This window comes from Panthera pardus, unplaced genomic scaffold (assembly GCF_024362965.1).
Source record: "Panthera pardus isolate Hobbes unplaced genomic scaffold, ASM2436296v1 HiC_scaffold_18, whole genome shotgun sequence".
Taxonomy (NCBI): Eukaryota; Metazoa; Chordata; class Mammalia; order Carnivora; family Felidae; genus Panthera; species Panthera pardus.
The window spans coordinates 13,305,602-13,327,448 of NW_026526743.1; the positions used below are offsets into that span (position 1 = coordinate 13,305,602).

At 56.6% G+C, this 21,847-nt stretch overlaps 3 protein-coding genes across 11 annotated transcripts in view; 1 reads left to right on the forward strand and 2 right to left on the reverse strand.

The window, feature by feature from the left end:
- Positions 1-21,847, reverse strand: part of DEDD2 (death effector domain containing 2) — a 147,715-nt gene that overhangs the window by 16,945 nt on the left and 108,923 nt on the right. Inside the window, exon 1 of one of the 2 annotated variants that reach the window (XM_019434450.2) lies at positions 1,317-1,395. The exons of the other annotated variant lie outside the window; for it this stretch is intronic. The gene's annotated coding sequence lies outside the window, so the exon portion shown is untranslated. Of the gene's footprint in view, positions 1-1,316; positions 1,396-21,847 lie in introns of those variants that run through there. 2 annotated transcript variants of the gene reach the window in all.
- Positions 1,390-6,379, forward strand: ZNF526 (zinc finger protein 526). Of its 8 annotated transcripts, XM_053905879.1 has the most exons (4): positions 1,500-1,609; positions 3,223-3,322; positions 3,490-3,589; positions 3,681-6,379. In XM_053905879.1, the coding sequence occupies exon 4, from the start codon at positions 3,702-3,704 to the stop codon at positions 5,727-5,729; it is 2,028 nt and encodes a 675-aa protein (XP_053761854.1). In that variant the 5' UTR covers positions 1,500-1,609; positions 3,223-3,322; positions 3,490-3,589; positions 3,681-3,701; the 3' UTR covers positions 5,730-6,379. The 8 variants fall into 8 exon arrangements, with proteins under 8 accessions (XP_053761853.1, XP_053761854.1, XP_053761849.1 ...); XM_053905878.1 differs by having other exon boundaries at positions 1,390-1,500; positions 3,223-3,589; XM_053905874.1 differs by having other exon boundaries at positions 3,223-3,589.
- GSK3A (glycogen synthase kinase 3 alpha) lies at positions 8,764-18,444 on the reverse strand. The gene is made up of 11 exons (XM_019434447.2): positions 18,026-18,444; positions 15,945-16,132; positions 14,522-14,605; positions 14,246-14,356; positions 12,229-12,359; positions 12,028-12,134; positions 10,991-11,088; positions 10,814-10,909; positions 10,222-10,408; positions 9,800-9,892; positions 8,764-9,232 (listed from the first exon to the last, which is right to left on the reverse strand). Exons 1-11 carry the CDS (start codon positions 18,306-18,308, stop codon positions 9,159-9,161), a joined length of 1,452 nt encoding a protein of 483 aa, XP_019289992.1. The 5' UTR covers positions 18,309-18,444; the 3' UTR covers positions 8,764-9,158.

The following is a 21,847-nucleotide window of genomic DNA, read 5'->3' on the forward strand; positions in this document are numbered from 1 at the left end:
GCTGCGCCTGCGCAAAGCGAGAGCGATTCCGCCTCTGAACTGGATCTGGTACCTGGTTGCAGGGTTCTTCTGTGAGCCCGTGACTTAACCCGTCGGGTCCTCGTTGCCCCCCACGTCAAATCCATCTCATGTACTACAGTTCCATCCTAATCACGACCTAGACGCCCACATTACCACTGCTCCTAGCTGCCCATGGCAAAGGACCACAATCCCGACAGTCCTGGCTTCAAATAGCGCCTAGACCCCTTTATGATCAGGAATTGGACACTCCCCCATTACACTGCCCCTTATTCCTAATGGCAACCAGGAACCTACATCACAACTGTGCCATCTCATGCCCCCGACTGAAATCTCCCTTCATCCAACACAAACCCCCATAGCTAAGTTCTTCCCCTGATCAAGACCAGGAAGCTCCCGCATCTTATGTTAGGAACCAATACCTCCTTCCCGATTGCAATAGACCCCTCCATCCTGACCGTGCACCTCCTGATGTCATCCATCACAGTCCCCCATTACAGTCAGACACCCTGTCCCCGTCTCAAACACCCCTCCCTCTGAAACCCTTTCCAATCTCTGCCCTCCAAGGTCACAGGGCCTTCCAATACCCCCTCTTCTAACCTGCACCTACAAGTTGCACTCTCTCTAGCAAGAGAACTGGAATCCAGGCTGTGTGTCTGAGCAGCTCCCCGGGGCAGGGCCTTGGGCGCGGTGGCCACCCCCGCGACACCCCCCACACACACCTTGGTGAGTCAAGGCCAAGGCCCGCACGTGCCTTGAAACAAGTCCCCTACCCAGAGTGGTTCCCATCCCTGGGATTATCTCTCCTTAGAAGGCAGGAGACCTGGGTCCTGATTGGCACTGGCTCAGCACTGGCTCTACTTGGGCTGCAGCAGTGACCTCGAAAGAGTCCCTCCCTCCGATGGCAACTGTCACCTACTGAAGCCCGGTGAATATCCTTAAATCAACCGAAGAGTGGGAGGGAAGGGAAAGCAGTTTTACAAACTGGGAAGGACTATGTCCATGTTACATGGGTTATAGGGAGCACCCACGGTGTATCAGGCCCTGTGCTGAGAGCTTTTACGTGTTTGATTTCATCCAATCCCCTCAACAGCCTTTGAGGTGAGTCAAGCCCATTTTACACACTACTAAAAGTGAGGTCCAGAGAGGGGAAGTACCCTCCAAAGCTGTGTCTTCCTCCAAAGCTGTGCTCTCGGAGATGCTCAGCCTCTTCAGCCATGAAATAACACCTCTGTCAAGGTCTCCCGCCACCCATTCCACTCCCTGGGCCCTCTTTTCCAATGATGCCCTCTGCTCACCGCTTAACTTTCTGATTCTTGGCAGAGCAGCCCAGGAGAACTGCGCAGGCGCTTGTCTGAGGCCCGACTCCGCCCACAGGGCACAGTTGTGTGCGTGGAGAAACTCGCCGAACCCCGCCTGAGCGTCAACACGCAGGCGCGGGGGCGCGTGCCGTCTGCTGCCAGCTTTGATTGGCTGCCACGGGTAAGGGCACCGCCCAATGGTAGGTGTGGATAGTGAGGGGTCCCGCACGCCTGGAGCAGAGAGGGTCTGTGTCAAGAGCGGCGGGGGCTGCAGGAGGCGAGAGAGACGGGTGAGGGCGCCGCGGGGCGGGCGGGGGAAGAGAGCACTGGGCGTACGGAGGGGGCGGAGGGAGAACGAAGGGGACACTGAGGGACGAAGAGCCTTGGGGCCTGCGCTAGGGCGGGAGCGGCGCGGAGTGGAAGGAGAGCGCTCCTTCCTTATGTGCCCTAGAGCATTGATTAAGCTTCTGCGGCGTGCAGGACCCTACCCTTGAGCCCGCCGCCCCCAGCCCTTACAGGGTACTCTCGTGCTACGGAGTTGAGAAGTGCGGTCGGTGAAATGGGATGTGTAGCGGAAAAGTTGAACTTCCAGGCCCCTGGTGGGTTCTTTCCTGGAAGGACTTACTGATCTATGGTATAAAAAGCCCCTGTCTCTCCCTACCGATAGTACACAGTCCCATAATTGGGAAGAGAGGAATGTGGGCGAAAAGTCCGAATTTTAGATTACTCGAGGCAGCCTTCTGGAAGAACATTTACTGGGTGCCTACTTTGTGTAAGCCTTACCCCAGGCCTTGGGCCTCGCCCCATGGGAGTTCTCTGGAGTGTGGGGCTGTAAACAAGGAAGAACTGAAGTCTTGGGCTCCGGGTTGACTACTTTCAGGAAGATACCTTATTGGGTGGCCGTTGTGTGCAGGGCCCAGGCGACTCGTATATTAGTGAGGGAGTTGGGATTTGTAGTTAAGAAAAAGTAACTCCTGGGCCTTTAGTGAATCATTTATTCGAGGAACATTTATTGGATATCAGCTGAAAACAGAGTCATGTGCTAGGCTGTGTTATTGTGGAAATTCACGGTCTAATAGGAAAGTTGGCCTGGTGGAAGAATGGGCACAGGGAGAGTTAAGCTCTCATGGCCTCACTTCCTGGAGGGAGCATTATTCATTCACAGAATATCTACTGAGTACCTGTTGTGGGCTAATCATTGTTCTTGGTGCTGGAACCACATCAGTGATGAAGAGACTAACATCCCTCCGGGAGCTTAATATGAGCAACTTTGCATGCCTGGGTGTAAGCTGAGTTCCACCAGCCCTCTGGCACTAACAGATGAGTTAAAGACTGAGAGAGTGGAGACTGGATTCAGAAAATTAGCAGGGGGTGGGAGGGCAGTCGTTTGCTAAAGTGCCTCTGAGCCCCTGCTGTGTAAAGAGGCCTGGGTTGAGCCCACGCATGTAGAAGGGGAGACAGGGCACATAGGCGGAGGTTCAGAAGTTAAAAATCCCTGGCCCAGGTCCGTGGTTTTGTTGGTGACATCAGCCCCTACAGTGAATCAGACCTGCCCTGCCTGCATGCTCAGTCTGGAGAGGAGCACAGACCGCAACCCGGACTCATGATAGTTGCTATGATAGAGGTGGCACAGGTTACCATAGGAACCCAAAGGAGGAAGGAGTGGATGGACATCACCCTGAGAATGTAGAGATGTTATCAGAAAAGGCTTCACAAAGGAAATGCTGGGCAGGAGTTTGCTGGACAAGAAGAGGAGAGAACTCTCTTGGCAGAAGGAATGGCAACAGCAAAGACTTAGGACTCAAAAACAGCATCTCTGGCGAACTCCAAGTCACGGTTCTGTCTAACCTTTCTCAAGTACCAGGGTGTTTGTGGTCAGTACTACTTTTACCCCGTTTCACAGGTGACAAAACAGTCTCAGAGGAAGTAAGTGGTGGAACGCAGATTCAAGCCAAGGGCGGTCCGGTCCAGAAGCCTGCGCTCTCAAACACTGCTGCATGTCTGTGTGTACATACAGTAGGAGGAACGGGGCTGAACAGTGAGGAGACTGTACAGGCAGACGTTGAGAGGCATAAAGAGAGGTGTCCTTAGAAAGGGTGCAACTGGCCCTGCGGGTAAGGAGGGAGGGTGATGTCTGAGGCCAGACTGAAAGAGGCTGTCTCTCTCACAGATGCCCGGCACCCTGGGGCAGGGGTCGGCTACAGGACCACAGGTTCATTGAAGACGGAGGCGTGAGCACTGGATGCAGGCTTGCCGATTGACAGAGGCTGGTGAGCGACAGGATGGGCAAGGAAGCTCTTGAGACATCCCTGCTTCTCTCAGGTTCTCGATGTTTCACCAGCTTCCCCTTTTTTTCTCCAGGCACTACTCTCCCTCCCCACCATGGCAGAGGTGGCGGCTGAGGTGGCCGAGGCGGCCGAGATGCCAACACAGATGTCACCAGGGGCGATGGAGACGTCAACACCGATGTTAGGAGAGATGACGGAGATGTCAACAGAGGTGACCGAGATGACACCTGGGGAGGCCCTCGCCTCCTCCCTTTTCTTCCAGCACCACCAGTTCATGTGCTCTGAGTGCGGCAGCCTCTACAACACGCTGGAGGAAGTTCTCTCTCACCAGGAGCGGCATGTGCCTGCTGTCACAGAGGAGGAGGCGCTGGTCACCCAGGATGCTGGCCTGGAGCCAGAGCTCATGGCGGGCACCGAGGATGGGCCTTTCCAGTGTGGGGAGTGCAGCCAGCTCATCCTGTCCCCTGGTGAGCTCCTGGCCCACCAGGACGCCCACCTCCGGGAGTCTGCGAGCCAGATCCAGTACCAGTGTGGGGACTGTCAGGAGCTCTTCCCCTCGCCTGAGCTGTGGGTGGCTCATCGCAAGGCCAGGCACCTTTCTGCTGCGGCGGCCGAACCACCGGTGCTGCCCCCTCTGCCTCCCCCGGCACCGGCACCTCCCCTCCCTGCTCCACCCGAAGTGAAGATGGAGCCCTACGAGTGTCCCGAGTGTTCCACCCTCTGTGCCACTCCCGAGGAGTTCTTGGAGCATCAGGGCACCCACTTTGACTCCCTCGAGAAAGAAGAGCGCAATGGGCTCGAGGAGGAGGAAGAAGAGGAGGAGGAGGAAGACGATGAAGAGACGGAGGAGGAGGAGGAGGTGGTGGCAGAGGTTGGTGATGACGCCACGGGAGGCGACAGGGCCACAGCCGGCCGGGCCAGGGCCTGTGGGGACTGTCCCCCCCACTGGACGTCAGCCGAGGCACGCCGGCGACACCGGCGGGCATCCCGCGGCCCGGCATCGGCAGCCCACCCCTTCCACTGCGACCAGTGCCAGCGCAGCTTCAGCTCGGCGAACCGGCTGCTGGCTCATGGGCGGGCGCACGTCGGCGGCACGCACGAGTGTACGACCTGCTCCAAGGTCTTCAAGAAAGCGGCGTCGCTCGAGCAGCACCTGCGGCTGCACCGCGGCGAAGCCCGCTACCTCTGTGTGGACTGCGGCCGCGGCTTTGGCACGGAGCTCACGTTGGTGGCTCACCGGCGGGCACACACCGCCAACCCCTTACATCGCTGCCGCTGCGGCAAGACGTTCAGCAACATGACCAAGTTTCTCTACCACCGGCGCACCCACGCGGGCAAGAGCGGGGCGCCCCCCGCGCTGGCAGCCGCCTCCCCGGCTCCGGCCGAGCCCTCGCCGCCGCCGCCGCCGCCGCCCCCCGCCCCGCCCGCCCAGCTGCCCTGCCCACAGTGCTCCAAGTCCTTCGCCTCGGCTTCCCGGCTCTCCCGGCACCGGCGCGCGGTCCACGGGCCCCCCGAGCGGCGTCACCGCTGCGGCGTGTGCGGCAAGGGCTTCAAGAAGCTGGTCCACGTGCGCAACCACCTGCGGACACACACGGGCGAGCGGCCCTTCCAGTGCCACTCGTGTGGCAAGACCTTTGCTTCTCTGGCCAACCTCAGCCGCCACCAGCTGACCCACACGGGTGCGCGTCCCTACCAGTGCCTGGACTGTGGCAAGCGCTTCACGCAGAGCTCCAACCTGCAGCAGCACCGGAGGCTGCACCTGCGGCCCGTGGCCTTCGCCCGCGCACCCCGCCTCCCCATCACCGGTCTGTACAACAAGAGCCCCTACTACTGCGGGACCTGCGGCCGCTGGTTCCACGCCCTGGCAGGCCTGCGACTGCACCAGCGTGTCCACGCCCGAGCCCGGACCCTGACCCTGCAGCCGCCCCGATCGCCACCTCCTGCCCCGCCCCCGCCCCCTGAGCCTCAGCAGACTATCATGTGTACGGAGCTGGGGGAGACCATCGCCATCATCGAGACGTCCCAGCCTCTGGCACTTGAGGACACGCTGCAGCTGTGCCAGGCCGCCCTGGGGGCCGGGGAGGCGAGCGGGCTGCTGCAGTTGGACGCGGCCTTCGTGTGACGCAGCCGAAGAGCAGCAATAAAAGAGTTTGGTTGCAACAACAATCGTGGGCACCTCCGGGAGAGAGGGGACCACCCCCTGGCAAGCCACTCTGGCACCTGATTGGGTGCCAGGATCCACCCTGGCCTCTTACCCACTGACTCCTCACAACGGCCCTGCCGGGTGTGTCTTGTCACTTTTCTCCGCCTCGGGGTAAACTGAAGCCCTGAGACGGGACGTGATCTGTCCCGGGTCCCCCCGGTGCGTTGCAGAGTAGCATTTGCCTAGGCTCTTTGCTCTGCACCTGTCACCCTGGTGCCCAGCAATGTCAGGTAACCTTTCCTGAGCCCCGACCACGTGCCAGACCTGTGCTGGGCACTGTTGCATACCTCTGCGGGTTCTCGCTTGTCCCCAAGACTGTCACCTTCCCTGGACCCTGGGCATACAGGACTTGGCTCTGCCTGGTGGAGAGAGAGGTACTGGACTTCTCTGGGCTTCCTTAAGCTCACTTTTGACAATACGGAAGGAAATCTCTAGGTACCCACGTACTCAGCTGCAGGCTGGGTGATGCTGGAACCCCGGGAATGACTCAGACCCAGACCCAGGCTCTACCCCAGAAGGTGCTCAGTGGCAGTGGAGTTCACACAAGTACAGATGGCCTTGCTCTCTGAGTGTGTGTCATTGATTCATTCAGCCTGGGAGTCCACGGGCCTCCCTCCCACATGCCGGGCCATGCCGGGGGCCAGAGAGGAGTCAGGCTCCTGCCCTGCCCCTGGGGAGCAGGCAGATCTCAGTCCCGGGATCCTCAGGACGGTGCTGGGGATGCACAGGGACGGTGGGATCCCAGAGCAGGGAACAAACCCCTTGGAGGAGGTAGTCCTTGTGGAAAACTTAGGAATCCACCAGTGAGAGAGGAAGAGAACGGAACAGGCAGACGACACTGCAGAGAGGGTGAGTTCTTGGTGTGCTTGGAGACCGTCCAGTTACTCACAGCCACAATGACAGCACACGTGACCGCCTAGCCATGGCAGGCACCACAGCTCGCACTGCACATGGATTGTGACCCGGCGGGCCCGTGTGGTGATCTCAGCATTAGCCCTGCTGTACAGATGAGAAAACAGGGACAGGCACTCACCCAAGGTCTCACACTAGGCAGCAGTGTCGCTGAGATTTGAATCCAGGTGGTGCCTTCAGCCCACATCTGTAACCAGTACCGTTGAGCGAGTGCGACGTTTGAAACCCGTGCAGGGGTAGGGATGTTCAGGGGATTTGCTACATCTGGAGGAGAGGTGAGCCAGTGTCACCGAGCAGTTGGGGTTTGGTGAGGCCTTGAAAGATCAGAGGCCTTAGGAACAAGAAGGGATCCCCAACCTTTTTGAAGTCTACCTAGAGTGGCAGTCCTTCCCTCCCTAAACAGGAATGGATGATTTATGGCCGGTTCCTGGGGCAGGCTCCCACCAGGCCTCTACAGACCAAAGTGCTCGGGGAGGCCTGGACCTGGGAAGGCTGTGAAAGACTAAGTTGGGGTAGCGGGGACGGTCAAAAGTGGGCCTTAGGGCTCCCCGGCATCAAGGTGGGGCAGGGGGTTGGCTGAAGACGGTCTAAGGGGAAAGGATGGGGCCAGACCAGGGCCGAGGCCATGGGAGTGGGAGGAGGGTGAGGCACATCATCCTCACTGACCTCACGGCTGAACAGATGTGAGCAGTAGGGAGGTAGGGGGGCCCCGGGAGTGCCCCTTGCCCGGACCAGCCCTTCTGTCCTGCTGTGGTCTCCTTGCTAGATGCATTTATCTTACAAACAAGGTGATATCCAGAGGGTCTTGAGCAGGAAAGGCCAAGGATTGTTCTGAATAGTTTACAGGTGCCCGTGGGACTGGCCCAAACAAACTGGAGAGTTCAGGTGCCACAGGAACAGTCCCTGAACTCTTTGGGACATGTTCAAAACCCCTTCCCTTTTGGGGCTCAGTCGGTGGAGCACGCAACTCTTGATCTCAGGGTCGTAAGTTCAAGCTCCCCGGTGGGCGTAGAGATTACACAGTAACCAAGAAAAAAAACTTCCTTTTTTCTTCACAAGTGAAGTCCAGTGGAGGACGGATCAGTTGCTCCTCCTTCCACTTTTGAGGCCTCCTGCCCTCACATATCATTGGCACCACATGGAGGAGTGGCCATTTCCCTCTGCCCGTGGCCCCGCCATGTTTTCGTGGAAGGGGAGGAGGGAAAGAAACCAAGTTCTCTGTGCCAACATTCCCAGGCTTGTCGCTTCCCAGCATCCCTAGGTATGGGCCGGCTATGTGCCCTCTTTAAAACAGAAACGAAAGCTTGGAGATCTGTTAGGGCTTGAGGACAGCTACTCTGCCCCTGTCTGTGCCCACTAAGGGTCTACATCTAGGCTCTTTTGGCCTGAGTGACCCCTCATCATTCAGTGTCCCTGTGAAACAGCATGTAGCTTAGGCTGTGAGACATAGAGCCATTTGTTCAAAGTCTCGACTCCGCCACTTCCACTCTGTGGCCTTGACCTCTGATCCCATTCTCTCAACTGTCGCCTGGGGATGACAGTGCCTGCTTCCCTCCAGATCAGTGCTGGGTCCATGAGGCAGGCTCCCACCAGGCCTCTGCAGTGGATAAGCCAGACTCAGTTTGTCACATGTGCAGAGGGGAGCTGAGGCACAGGAAAGCTGGGCCTGTGAGGCAGGGCCGGGACTCAAGCCTCCAACAGCCCAGCGCGGTGGGTTCACTCAGCCCTGTTCCCCTGCCTGAGCGGTCCTGTCCCAGAACAGGCCCTCAGGCATCACCCTCACCTCTGTGGAAACAAGGCAGCCAGACAGGAAGCAGGTTTTCATGCCAATAATTTATTGAACGGAGGTCTGTACACAGGCAAACCTTACTGTGGAAACTAAGACATCAGGAGCTCCCCCACCCACCCACCCCCAGCCCTCCAGGGTTGGGAGAGGAGGGAGGAGACCTTAGGGGCAGAGGACAGGAGGAGGGACAGCTGTAGAAGGGGGACGGGCCAGGTTGGACGGTGTGAATCGACGTTTTCTTTAAGAAAAAAATTATAACAATCTATTTACACCCGAGGGGGAAGGAGGAGCAGGGAAGGGAGGAGGAGTAGACGGGATGGTCTGGTTCTATTTACAAGGGACACAGGAGGGGAAGGGGGTTGGAGGAGTGTAGGCCTGGGAGGAGGGGAGGGGGCCGAGGGGGCAGGAGGTCCTCATGCCTCCAACCCCCTGTCCTTCCTTCTCTTCCCTCCCCACAACCAGTTAAAATCCTCTTAAAAAGCCCACCATAGGGTGAGGCTGGTGAGGGAGGGACTGGAGGTAGGGACAGGGACTCATTTACCTCTGCCCTCTAGTCTAGGGGCCCAGCCAGGTCAGGAGCTTGATGGGCTATGGTCCCCCTTCCCAGCCCCACTGGAGGCTCCCAGATGGAAGGGTAGTTGGTGGGGCCCTCAGGAAGAGTTAGTGAGGGGAGCTGTGGCGTCGGTCGACTGCCATTCCGAGCCGGTCTGAGCCTCACTTAAAGCTGAGGGAGAGGAAGAAGCAGACAGTTACCCTTTGCCTTGCAGACCTCCATCCCTCCAAGAGCAGGAACTCGGTGGGGGATGCTACATCAGAAACAGATAGCTGCCACTTTGGGTCCAGGGTTGCATGCTCAAATGCCAAAGGGCCAGGTTGGTCATGGACGGACTCCAGAGAACCAGGCCCCACATAAAAGAGGGCAGCTGGAACTTGGCCCCAGCTGACAGCACCGCCCCGAGGAAAGGCAGGCCCGCACTGCCCAGTCGGATTTTCTTCCCCAAGAGAGACAGGAAATCTGAATTTGTACATGCAGTGGCCTCAATTTTTAAACGTGGACAACAAATTTAACTTTTTGTTTGTGTGTGCAAGCCAAACGTTTATCTTTGGCTTTCCAGTTAGCACTTAAACACAGATATAGATGATAATAGCCTACAAAGGTGACCATCAAGGCGTATACGATCAAAGTGTCAACAGTTTCCACACATGTGCAGGAAACTCTGGGGCTGTGGAAACAGGCCCGCCTCCCAGGCTGAGAAAGGCTTTCATCTGCCACAGATGGCCCCTGACTTACCTTGTGAGGATGGAGTGAGGGTGGCAGTGCCCGCTGGGGACCTCAAGTGAGGAGGGATGAGAATGGCGTTGAGAGATGGTTGGATGGAGAGTTCTAGGGACAGGAATGGACATGCCCAGTCAGGAGGCAGGGCACTGGGAGACAGGGTCAGGGTTAGAAGGGGGCACCAGGTAGGGACCCAGCTCTTGGCAAGGGTGTAGCCACTGAATGCTTTAAGTGAAAAACCAGAGGGAGCCTCGCACAGGTGATCACAGGGCATGGGTTAAGCAGGGTCAAGTCTCCTGTCTTGGAGGCATCTCCTGAGCCCCCAGGCCCTTCCTGTAGCCCACCCTCAGCGCCCCACTCCTGTCTGTAACACCAAGCACTCCTCCACATCCTCTGCCTGCCCCTCCGGTTCCCCAGATCCCAGGCTGTGCCCTCACCGCCAGGACTGAAATTGAAGAGGGGGGGAAGCGGGCGGTTGTTGGGAAGCTGGGTTCCGTGACATCGCAGTTCATCAAAGAAGCTGTGGGCGCAGGCTTCCAGAGGGGACAGCCTTGAGGACGGCGTGTACTCCAGCAGGCTAGAGCAGAGCGCGATGGCCTCCGGCGGCGTTCGAGATTTGAACACCTTAGGGGGAGGGGACAGAAGTCACCAGGGTGAAATGCCCCAGCACTGGGTCAGCCAGCATCGTGCTGCTACGGGGCCTGCAGCAAACGTGACTAAGTCCCGCACACCCACTTTCTAACTGAGGCACCACCACTGAGGGGCAGTCACCTTCTTTCGGGTGAGCAGCTCCCCCAGGTCCCATCACTGGACGGGCCCTGCTGGGAGCCTGTTTCCCCACCAGAAAAATGGCACTGTCGAACTTACCGTCGATCCTCACCTTCTCGAGTATGGGAGATGCCATAAAATTGGAAATGGGATGAGTTACTAACCCACTTCCAAGCCCTGACTCTATAGCCAGGTCCCCAGGCCAGCTGGCCTCCAAAGGGGACCTCAGCCATGCTGCCTGAGCCCCTAGCCCTTCCCCACCTTTGTCCAGGGGTGAGCTTTAATCTGGGGAAACTTGAACTCCGTGTAGTTGGGGTTCATCTCTCGGATCTGTTCCCGGGTTGGTGTTCCCAGCACCTGCAGAGAAAAGGAGGGGTCTGAGCCAAAGCCCCTCTCCCTTAGCCCACCCCCCCCCCCAACACTGTGCCGTGCCCTCACCTTGATGATCTCCACCAGCTGGTCTACCCCACTGTCCCCGGGGAAGATGGGCTGGCCCAGGAGGAGCTCAGCCAGCACGCAGCCAGCTGACCACACATCTGAAGGGGGAATGGGGGAGGGTCAGGGCTCCTCCACCCATCTCCTCGCAGTGCTTCGATCCCCCCCCACAGTCACCCCGAGGGTGCCAGGAGCCCATTTTCTCAGCCATGAGAAGCAGCACCCTGCTCAAGGTCCTACGGTTTAGGAACGCCGGAGCCTGATGTTGAACCTCCAGGTGTGACTGACTGTGCTGCACTCTCCAATCTAAGTGTTTCCAGCCTTAATTGCCTCTCTCCCCTCGGTGACCCCAGTAAGCCCCTTCTCTACCCCTGGCCTCCGGATGGCCCAACATACCTAGAACAGGCATCTGTGTTCTTCGGGCCTCGGGAAGATAAAGCCTTAATTTCCAGGCCTAGCCTTTATCCTGCCCACAGGAACAGCTGCAACCTGGGAGTCTTGCCCCCCTCCCTGGCCTGTACTTGACCCCCAAGGCACAAGTTCACACCTAAGGACCATTCAGTTTCTCCACACTGCTGATGAATGTTCTCTCCAAACCCTTTCATGCCCCCGCCTCTTGCCTGGAAGGTAGTGCTGCCATCCCCACCAATGGGGAAAGACACGAGGCCCTGTGAGCAAGTCACACCCTCGCAGTAGAGAGCCACTGATTCCCCCAAGGTCACTGTCAGCCCCTCCCCCGAAAGAGGGCTGACTGGGAGGCTCCAGAGCCCGCATGGACTCTGGAGTCAGGTCAGCTTTCAAAGCCCAGCCCTGCCCAACCCCAGCAGTGCGAATGCAGGCAGGCGGCCTCCCCGCTCGCAGCCTCAGACTGCTCATCTGTGAACCGAGCATACGGCAGCATCGCCCTCCAAAGTTTGTGAGGACTGGATGAAAGAACACACGTTAAGCTTTTATCGCCGAGCTTGGCAGACAGCACACAGAAAGAACTCAAAAACTGCCATGACTGCCGTTGCCCACCCCCACCCTCCGGGAAGTCTGACCAATGGACGAGGTGTAATCAGTGGCTCCGAAGATCAGCTCCGGGGCCCGGTAGTAGCGAGAGCAGATGTAGGAGACGTTGGGCTCCCCCCGGACCAACTGCTTTGCGCTGTGGGAAGAGATGGGTGGGAGTAAACACAAGGCCAGGGTTGGGGTCCCTCCTCGCCCCTTCGGCCACCCAGCGCACCCCAGGTCAGACCCACCTGCCAAAATCGCAGAGCTTGAGGACAGCAGTGTCAGGGTCCACCAGCAGGTTCTGGGGCTTGATGTCGCGGTGACACACGCCCTGGGAGTGGATGTAAGCCAAGCTCCGGAAGAGCTGGTACATATACACCTGGGACAGGCAAGGGACAGCACAACTGTGGCCTAGGGCTGCCCACGGAACTTGCCAGCGCTCCACCCTCTTGGCCTCAAGAGCCCTCCCAAGCACCTCTCCAGTTGACTCATAAACTCTTCCACTGCCCCTGGGTCCTCAAACCTTACTCTGCACCAGGCCCACTTAGAAGGCTTGTTAAAACAGGGACCTCTGGGGCCCCCTCCCAGTTTCTGATTCAGTAAGTTCAGGATGGGGCATTTGCGACAGACCCCCTCAGGGCTGGCACTGCCCCGCACCTTGAGAATACTGCCTCAGTCACACACCTCAGCAAAAGCCTGATACACACACACACACACACACACACACACACACACACACACGGAAGGCCTTGCGGGAGCCAGTCACTCAGCTCCAAAACCACTGGCTATAGGAAGGGCTCGGCTTCCTTCAGCTGCCAGTCAAAACCACCCACGGGCTCGCCTCCCTCCAGCTGGATTTTCCTGCCACTCTCCCTCCCACTGGCTAGAACGTAAGTGCCAAGAGAGCAGGGATCTTTGTGTGTTCATCGCTGCTGTGTCCCCCAGGACTCAGGCCAGTGCCCAGCACATAGCAACTGCTCAGGCCGGCTTCCTGGGCCCCCCTCCTCCATTCCCACTGCCCTTGGCTAGAGATGCCGCTTCCTCACCCTGCACCTAATGATCTCCCAGAAGCCTTCCTTGATCCTTCTCACCCCCAAAGCAGGCAGGGCCGGGGGCCTCCTGTTTCCAGAATTCCCTGTGTTCCTTCTACTATGGCAGTTGCTAGTAGTTTTATAGTTCTTCGTAACGACAGCTGTCTACTCCACTAAACTGAGAGCTCTTCAGGAACAAAGCCTGGGTCTCAGTCAGTTAGGTCTCTGGAACTGCATTGGGTTCAGCACACAGGTAGCCACAGTAGGGATTCACCAAACCAGAGGACTCCCCTCCTGGGAGGCACAGTCCCCCAGCACCAACCCCTGATAGAGCTCTGTAGCTCACCGAGGCCCAGCGTTCTTAAAGCTAGCAGGAGGATCTTCAGCCAACCTGAACCCACCCACCTCCTCCCAGTGCAGAAGGCTGCTCCGGGGGTGCCTGGGTGGCTCAGTCGGTTAAGCGTCTGACTTCGGCTCAGGTTATGATCTCACAGTTCGTGGGTTCAAGCCCCGCGTCAGGCTCTGTGCTGACAGCTCAGAGCCTGAGCCTACTTCGGATTCTGTGTCTCCCTCTCTCTCTGCCCCTCCCTGGCTCACACTCTGTCTCTCTCTCTCTCTCTCTCAAAAATACATAAACATTAAAAAAATAATTAAAAAATAAAAAAATAAAAAAAAAAGAAAGCTGCTCCGGCCTCTGTTCTCCACATCATCCCTAGGCTCATTTATTCATTCATTCATTCACCCATTCATTCAAACACCTCCTGAAAGAGACTAACACCTGGGGCACAGCACCAGGCCCTGGGGAATGAACCCAGGTTCTGTGGACAGCAACCTTCCTCCAACCCTGCCTCCTTCCCACTCCCCTCTGCCAAGGCTTTGCAGGCCAGGACTCTGACTTCAGCATCTCTCCCTTCACATTCTCGGTCCCCACCCCGATTCTAACTCCACCAACAATACTGGTGCCACTGGGCTCCCAGGGTGGACCCGAGCAGGTACGGTGCAGTCTTCCCCAGACCCCAGTCAGCCTGCCTCCCTGATTCGTTCAGGCCTCAGGTTGGCTTGCCCTGCATTTGGCAAGCTCTGTCTATGGTGGTTATGGAGTCAAGGGCAGGGAACACACAGCCTGCAGAGACCAACATAAAGCTGGGAGGAAGAAGGAACCCACAGAAGGCAGGAGGATCCAGAGCCCCTGGCTTCGTAGGCCTGGGTCCCAGCAGCCTGCCCGCCTGCCCACCTTGACATAGATGATAGGGATGGTCAACTTGGCCTTGGTGAAATGGCGGGCCACCCGGTACACTGTCTCGGGCACGTATTCCAGCACCAGATTTAGATAAAGCTCGTCTTTCTGCAGAGAGCAAAGGAGAGGTGTGAGGCACTGTGAGGAAAGAGCGGGGGGGGGGGGGGAGGCTTGTGGGGGATAACGGGGGAAGGACTGGCAGTCACGAGAAAGGCAGGCAGGAACACGGGTGGAGTCAAGGTGGAAGACTCCCCTGCATGGGCAAGGCCTCACCTTCTCCCCACTGGAGTAGAAAAAGTATCTCAGCCTCACAATATTGCAGTGGTCCAGCTTACGCATAATCTGCAGCTCTCGGTTCTTGGGAGCAAAAGGAAAGTGCCTCAGACAATGGCCGACTCTCCCCGCCTCCCCTCCCTGGCACCCCTCACCACAGCCCTGCTCCTCTACTCCTGCCAACAGAGCCAGGTGGCTACTCCTTGCGTCCCAGCTCCAGGACCCCTCTAGCACAGACCCTAATTCCTTACCACTACCCATTTCCCTCCCCCACAAGCTGAAGGCCTATGGACTAAACCCAACCTACAGATCAGCTTTCTTCAGCCCACTGTTCAAAAATTCCCAATGCGTTGCTAACATTTGAAAATCAGGGGTCTCCATGTATGAATCCACTTTTCCTGGCTGTCTTGAAAAATCAGATGATATGGCCACACAAGGCCCGAGTGCCAACAGACAAGTACCGGCCACCCAGTTCACCCTGGTCCCCACTCCTCTCTATTGCCTCCCCTGGAGGCATCTGGGCCCTTGAACCCTGACTTGGATCTTAAGTCCCAGACTCCAGACTTCCATCTTCCAAGAGCCTCAGTCTCTTCCCTATTCTCTGTTCCCCTGAGTTCTGGCCTCAGAATTCACACCCTCAGATCCCTCGCACTTCTGGGACTCAACGCTAATCAAATTCTGGCCCACACCCTGGAGCTCCTCCTGCCCAAGGGTTCTCACTGCCAAGACCCAGTCCCTGACCTGGTTCGCTCCCAGCCTAGGCTCAGTTCATTTATATCCAGGCCAGCCTGAGCTCCAAAATGCCAGTCCTTGCAACACCAACTGTCCCTCGACTTCTACCTCTTCCATCTCCTTTTGGTTCCCTGGACCTCCACTAGGTTATAGGGCACATCTGTCCCCAGGGGGACAGATGCCCACACCAAGGCACATGGTTTGGTGAGCAGAGTACAGTCTGGATTTCATCCTGCGCTTGCCAAGCACCTGGGTCAGAGCACGACCTTCACAAACACACTCATCACCCTCTACCAGCTTCCTTTCTCCTCTGGGCAGAAGCGTAACTTAGCGGGTAAGGTGGAAGGCTTCGGAATCAGACAAGCCAGAGGCTAGTCTTGCTCTCAAGTCAATTCTCTTATCTGAGTCTCGGTCTTAGAATGAGGATAAGACACCAGTGTCCACCCTCAGAGAACCTTCATGTGAATTAAATAACAACTCGCCTAACAAAGCACTTCACCCAGAGCAAAAGCCCAACATCAGCTCTGGTCTCTCTTGGAACCCACACTCCCATCTTCCACACACTTTTCCACTCCTTTCTCTTCTGGCTCGTGTTCAGATCCCGTGAAAACCCAAATCCAGCACCCTCACTAGGGTGCTCTCACCCATTATGCCTGGTCACACCTCCTTGTCCCCATTTGCCCCAAGCTACCTTGAACCTCTTGTCCTGGAGAACCTTCTTGATGGCCACCAGTTCCCTGGTCTCAGCCAGCCGTGCCTGGTACACGACCCCAAACGAGCCATTGCCAATCACTTTGATGTCTGTGTAAGCCACCTCCTGGGATCGCTCTGGGCCTTGGCCTAGAGTCGCTACCACTGTGGTCACCTTCCCGCTGTCACCTGGGGAACAAAGGGGACACACATCCACTGACCTTCCCCCTCTTGCCACCACCCGATCACAGGGCTGTGGGGAGGGAGGCGAATCTCTATAGGATGCTCACTGGGGGCCTTTGTCTCTTCTCTGTCTTTGAGCAAAGGTGGCTGCTGGATGCCTCTGGGTGCCCTTTCTCCTCTTCCCTTCAGGGAACCCTAAATCCTGCTGCTTCTCTGGGTGGGAAGACACTGACACTTAAACTTCTTGCTGTTCAAGGATTGATAACCCAGAATTTCTACCTCTAGTGAGCAGCAAATCACTGGTCCCGCTTGGTCTGAGGGCATCCTCATACTCTCAGATGATGACTGTATCCACTCTGAGCTTCCTGCCTGCTGGCCCCACTCCTGACTGGGAAAAGCCTGACCTAACCTCTCCCACTTACCAGAGCAGTGACCCCGAGGCACTTCTACTTTAGGAAAGCACTAGCCTTTCTCACAGCTTGAGGGACAATGACCACTAAGTCCTCCTTGCTACAGCTGATAACCACCACTATTTTTTAGTGGCAGAAAGGACTCCTCCAGGTATGAGTGACAAGGTCATGACTTTCACAATAAGCCCTTCCCCAACTACTCTGGAGTTAGAAAAGGCGCTGACCTGGCCTCCTCATCTGTGTGGTCCAGAGTTCCAGACCCCTTCCTGTATTTGGGTGGTCCCCAATGGACAAGTACTAAGTCTTGAGACTGATGAACCTGGCCTCCATTAACAAGGGGCCATCCCAGCCTCAGTCCTTTGAAGGAAAGCTGTAATTTCCAATTCCATTCTCTGAACAGCAGCAAAGTTTCGTGGCATTCTTAGGGAATAGTGACCTCTTTTCTTTGGTGAACTTTTCATCAATTTCCCAAAGAAAAGGGGTCACTGATGAACCAAATTTGTTTTGAGGGGCACTGATACCTTCTTTTGGAGGAAGATGATCCTATGTGGCTATTCTTCCAGAGCTAGTGACACCATACCTCAGAACAATGATAAGGGTAGAACCTTAGATCCATATTCAATGGGGAACTGTGACCCTCCCTGACACTGTTCCATTTTTTGTGGAAGGAGACTTACCGAGCAAGTTTTTTTTGTTCTGTTTTGTTTTTAAGTAAATTCTACCCCCAACGTGGGGCTCGAATCCATGACACCAAGAACAAGAGTCGCATACTCTACAAACTGAACCAGCCAGGCACCCCAAGCCAAGTTTTTGGAAGAACAGTGCCTATGGACTTGTTTGGCAGGGTATACTGATTCCCAGTCTGTCCTCATTTCTAAGAAGCACCAACTATTAATTTCCACCATTGGGGGTACAGTTCTATCTGTTATGGACAAATGATGGTAACAGGTCTTGCATTTTAAAAGGAAAGACGGCCTGGGTACCAGTTTGGGAAGCCCTGGCCCTATCCTTCCGGGGACACAGTAACCTCAAATCCATTCCTATGTGATATTCACTCCAAACCCCCATCGTCTAAAGGAGAGCAAATTCGATCCCCTTTTTGGGGTGACGGTGATCTTCTTTTTGGGAACAATACCCCTTTAGCCCCATTTGCAAGCGAGGATGACTCCTGATCCTGTTGTCTAATGGATGGCAACATCAGATTCCTGTTTTTAAGGCTCAGGGACCCAACATCTCAGTACTAGAAGAACAGAGACCTGCGACCCCTGTTTCCTTGAGGACCACTAATCTAATCCTAATATCCAGTCCTAAACTCCAATTGATGGTAACCCCTCAAATCCCTTTCTCTGGGAAGGGGAGCGCTCAAATCCCATCTTTGGAAGCACAGGGAGCTGGACCTCCTATCTGGGCATATGGAAGAAGCTGATCGACGTTTGAAGGGCTTCGGGAACCTTGATCTCCACCCTCCACGGACGCCGCTAATACTCACGGCCCAGCTTCACTCCGGGCGGCGGGAAGCTAGTGCCCGCACCGGGGCCGCCGCTGCCTCCTCCGCCGCTGCCGCTGGGGCCACCCCCGGAGCTCGAGGCCCCCACGCCCCCACCCATGGCTCCGACTGACGCCTTCCCACCGCCGCTGCCGCCCGGACCGGAGGCCGAGCCCCCGGGGCCGCCGCCGCCACCACCGCCTCCGCCGCCTGGCTCCGCGAACGAGCTGGTCCGCGCCCGGCCCGAGCCCCCAGGGCCGCCTCCTGAAGGCCCGCCGCCGCTCATGGCGCCGAGCGCAGGCCCAGGCCACGGGGCTCGGGCTGCCCGGGCTGCCCCCGCCGCCGCCGCCGCCGCCTCCCCCGGGCTCTGGCCTCTTCCAGGCCGCGCCGCTCGGGCTCCGGCTCCGGCCCAGCGCCCGCCGCGGGGCACGTCGGGAGATGCAGTCCGCCTGCCCTACGCGCCGCCGTCGCCGCCCTCGGTCCGCACAGAGAGCCGCGAGGCACGCCGGGAAATGGAGTCTGCAAAGGCCTTGGAGCCCACCGCGGGGGATGACGGATCGCGCTGCACGTCAGGAAAGAGTCCTGGGCAAGAAGTCAGCCAACTGTGTCGACTGCGGACTCTGAAGCACATTGGGAAGCGGAGTCAGAGTCGCACACTCACACACTCACTCCATTGCAGCAACTGTGAGCCCTAAATGTGCTTCAAAAATGTAGTCGCAGCCACTCTTTCAGTGAGCTTTGTAGGCCGATGCACGCCGGGAAATGGAGTCCAGACGCTTATTTAGTCTATTGGCCGTGTATGCCGATCCGTGCCAAGTGCACGGTGGGAAATAGAGTCTGCGCCGGTGCATCCGCAGATACCGGACCGTGAAGCAAGCCGGGAAATGGAGTCGTCGCCACGCCCTCACCGCATTGCAGGTGTAACGCGACTTCCAAAGCACGCCGGGAAATGGAGTCCCAGGTACTACCTAAGCCCCAAGTGGACACTGCAATTATGGAGATAGGCTAGGAAATAAAATAGGTACGGCGTTCCTCTGCATCTCCTACGCTATGCCGCAGTCCCTACCGGGAAATGTAGTCAACACCAAGGCTTCAGAGTAGTTGCTACAGTGAACTTTGTGTCTTCTGGGAAATGAAGTTCAAGGCGGCCTCCCCGTTTGACTGAGCGGGAGGGATCTACGAGGAACCCGAAGCATGCTGGGGAATAGTCCAGTCAGGATCCTGACCCTTTGTGAGATGAGACTGCAGAGGCTTGCTGGGAAGTGGAGTCCAGCCGGTACTTTTGGGAAAGCGAGAGCCGAAGGTGAAAGACATCAATCCCCCCGGGAGACTGTAGAGTGTTCAACGCCTCCTTCCCCTCCCCCAGGTCCCAAGAAAGTGACCAAGTCTATCAGGGGCTGCGGGAAAATGGGAGCCCAAACATTCCAAATTCCAAGTTTCCACTAATCAGGGAGGCAAATCCCCCGCAAACGACTTGGGAAACAAAGTTCCTAGTGGTCTCTCAGAACAATAGCCTTCAGATACAATCTAGCTTTTTCTACCAACGTGGGTTGCACCAAGAGGCTGAGAGGAGAATTAAAAGAGGTGAAAAAAGAACTTCTGATTTGAACCCTCTTTCAGCCTTTTGCGTTCTCCCGCTTCCCAAGTTTACAGGATCCAGGAGGGCCCAAATCAAGGAATCAAGGAAGCCGACTGTTAGGAGTAGCCTCAAGTTTTGTGCACGGACTATGTCGCCCTATTTATCGACTAATAAATACCCGGGAGGACTCTATCCCCAAAGGACGCTGGGAAACGGAGTTCGTGTGAGGGTGTGTGTGTGTGTGTGTGTGTGTGTGTGTGTGTGTGTGTCCCGGAAATACTTGGAACTAGAATGAAATCATCTTCAGCCCTCCTGCCTCGTAGAATAATGGGAAATGGAGTCTGTAGACCTTTACTTTAATCTGAGCCAGTGTTCATACTAACTGTCCTGCCCTTTCTAAAGCCTGAAGAAACTTTCATCCACTCGATCTAACTGCAGTTCTCAGCGGACACAGAGCAGACAGACAGTATCGCTCAGGCCTTCTCGGACTACATTAACCAGAAGGCAAAGCGCGGACAGACTTCCGCTCCCTTTTCAATGAATGCAACTCATTACGAACAGTTCAGAGTCTGGGAGCCGTAGTTTTTCAGCCAAATGGTGGTTGCTGCCCTCTGACGGCAGCTCGAAAAATGAAAAGCAAAAATCTGAATCAAGCAAGCCCCAAGCCTGGGAAATCCTACACTGAACCAACAAGGCCCAAAAGGACAGCGGAGCGGGGCGGGATGGCGGCGGTTACTTAACGGCCAGAATTCATGCGACATGCGCAGTGGACGGCGCGTGGGCAACCGACAGGAGGGGATTGGGGTCGGTGGGAGTCTGAGGGCGACCGTCTGAGGGAATTTTAACAAGATGTTTACAGGGGTGAGAACGTTTGTTGAGGGGTGCTAGGGCAGATTGTCTGTGTCTGTGAGGGGCCTGTGGTGTCCGGAGGTGTCCAGGGGAGTCTGTGAAGTGAAGGGGTCTTACTGGGGACCAGTGGAGAAGTCATAGGGGACTCGAGGTGTCTTTAAAAGGTCTGTGGGATGCCAAGAAACTACTCCAGACTGAGGGACCCGAAGGGGTGAGCAATGTTTAAGAAGCACCAGGAAGGAGAATCGGGCGCCTGGGGCGGCGGGGGGGGCGGGGGGGGGCGGGGCGGGGGTCTGGGTCTGGGGATTATAGGCTTGAAGAGAGTCTCTGAAGGATGAATTAATTGATGAAAAATTGTGAGATCGACAAAGGGCTTTCTACTGGGATGTGGAAGACATCGAGGGTGTGGTCTTGCAGAAATTGAATAGATTTCTAGATTTGGGTGGGTCATTAAAGACTGGCGGAGCTGCTGGAGTTTACAAAACTAAATTCCACCTGTGACACCCCACTAGGTCAGAACTGGGGGCAACAAGTCTGACCTAGAGAGCAGTTCTAAAGCCGAGCACTTCTTAATCCATATTGGACCTAGTTAGAGGTGTTCTGAAGGCACTGAAATCGAACTGAGACACTCGTCTGGGTCCTTCCCCCCCCCTCCCCGCAGTGATAACACCCCCCTTTCTCCATCACACCACCACCACCAGCAACTCAGTTGCATCTATGTTGCCAGGAGACATGCCTCATCCCAACTTCCAGAAATAGCCCAGTGGCCCCCACCCCAGGGAGTGACTTACATCACCCAGGAGAGGGAGCAGTTGCCCGCAGGCTGCCAAGGGAGCCTGGGTTTCCTGCCAGTACCCCAGCCCTGGATCTTCTCTTCACTGCCAATCGACATCATCTGGGACCACCCACCCCGGGCTGGCAGGAAATGAGGGTGAAGCCTGAGTAGATAAGAGTTGCCAGTTCCTTCCCCCTCAGAGTTGCACAGGGTGGGGTTTCTCCATGAAGCCAGTCCAACAGGCCTGAGCCCTCAATTCCCACCTCATTTCTTAGCTGTGTGGCCTTGGGGAAACTCCTTCCTCTCTCTGGGCCTCAGGCACCTCACCTGCACTGTAGGGGTTGGGCAGTCTCTAAGGACCCTTTCAGCTTGGATTCCTTCTCCTGGCTCTTTCATCCCTGAATCAAGCTCTCCAGCCTGAACTTCTAGCTTTAGGAGCTCACCTTTCAGATCCTATGATTGAAACCTTTGTCTAGATCCAACTGTCCTGGCCTGAGGAAAAGGAGTTGTTGAAAGCACACAGGCTTCAGAAACAGACCTCATTTAAAGTCCTGGCTGGGGTTAGGGCCTTGGGCAAGTCATTTAACTGAACTGCTTGCCCCCACATTGCTGGGTGTTAGAA

What these genes read in the sequence shown, in the direction of transcription:
- ZNF526 (XM_053905873.1), top strand. Translation starts at nt 1,517, where the DNA reads ATGGTAGGTGTGGATAGTGAGGGGTCCCGCACGCCTGGAGCAGAGAGG. An exon ending in GCAGGAGGCGAGAGAGACGG is followed by an intron (nt 1,610 to 3,680) that starts GTGAGGGCGCCG and finishes TTTTTTCTCCAG; the next exon opens with GCACTACTCTCCCTCCCCAC.
- GSK3A (XM_019434447.2), bottom strand. Translation starts at nt 18,308, where the DNA reads ATGAGCGGCGGCGGGCCTTCAGGAGGCGGCCCTGGGGGCTCGGGCCGG. An exon ending in AAGCTCTGCGATTTTGGCAG is followed by an intron (nt 12,135 to 12,228) that starts GTGGGTCTGACC and finishes CTCTTCCCACAG; the next exon opens with CGCAAAGCAGTTGGTCCGGG. An exon ending in CCTCACTCCATCCTCACAAG is followed by an intron (nt 9,233 to 9,799) that starts GTAAGTCAGGGG and finishes CCTCTCCCTCAG; the next exon opens with CTTTAAGTGAGGCTCAGACC.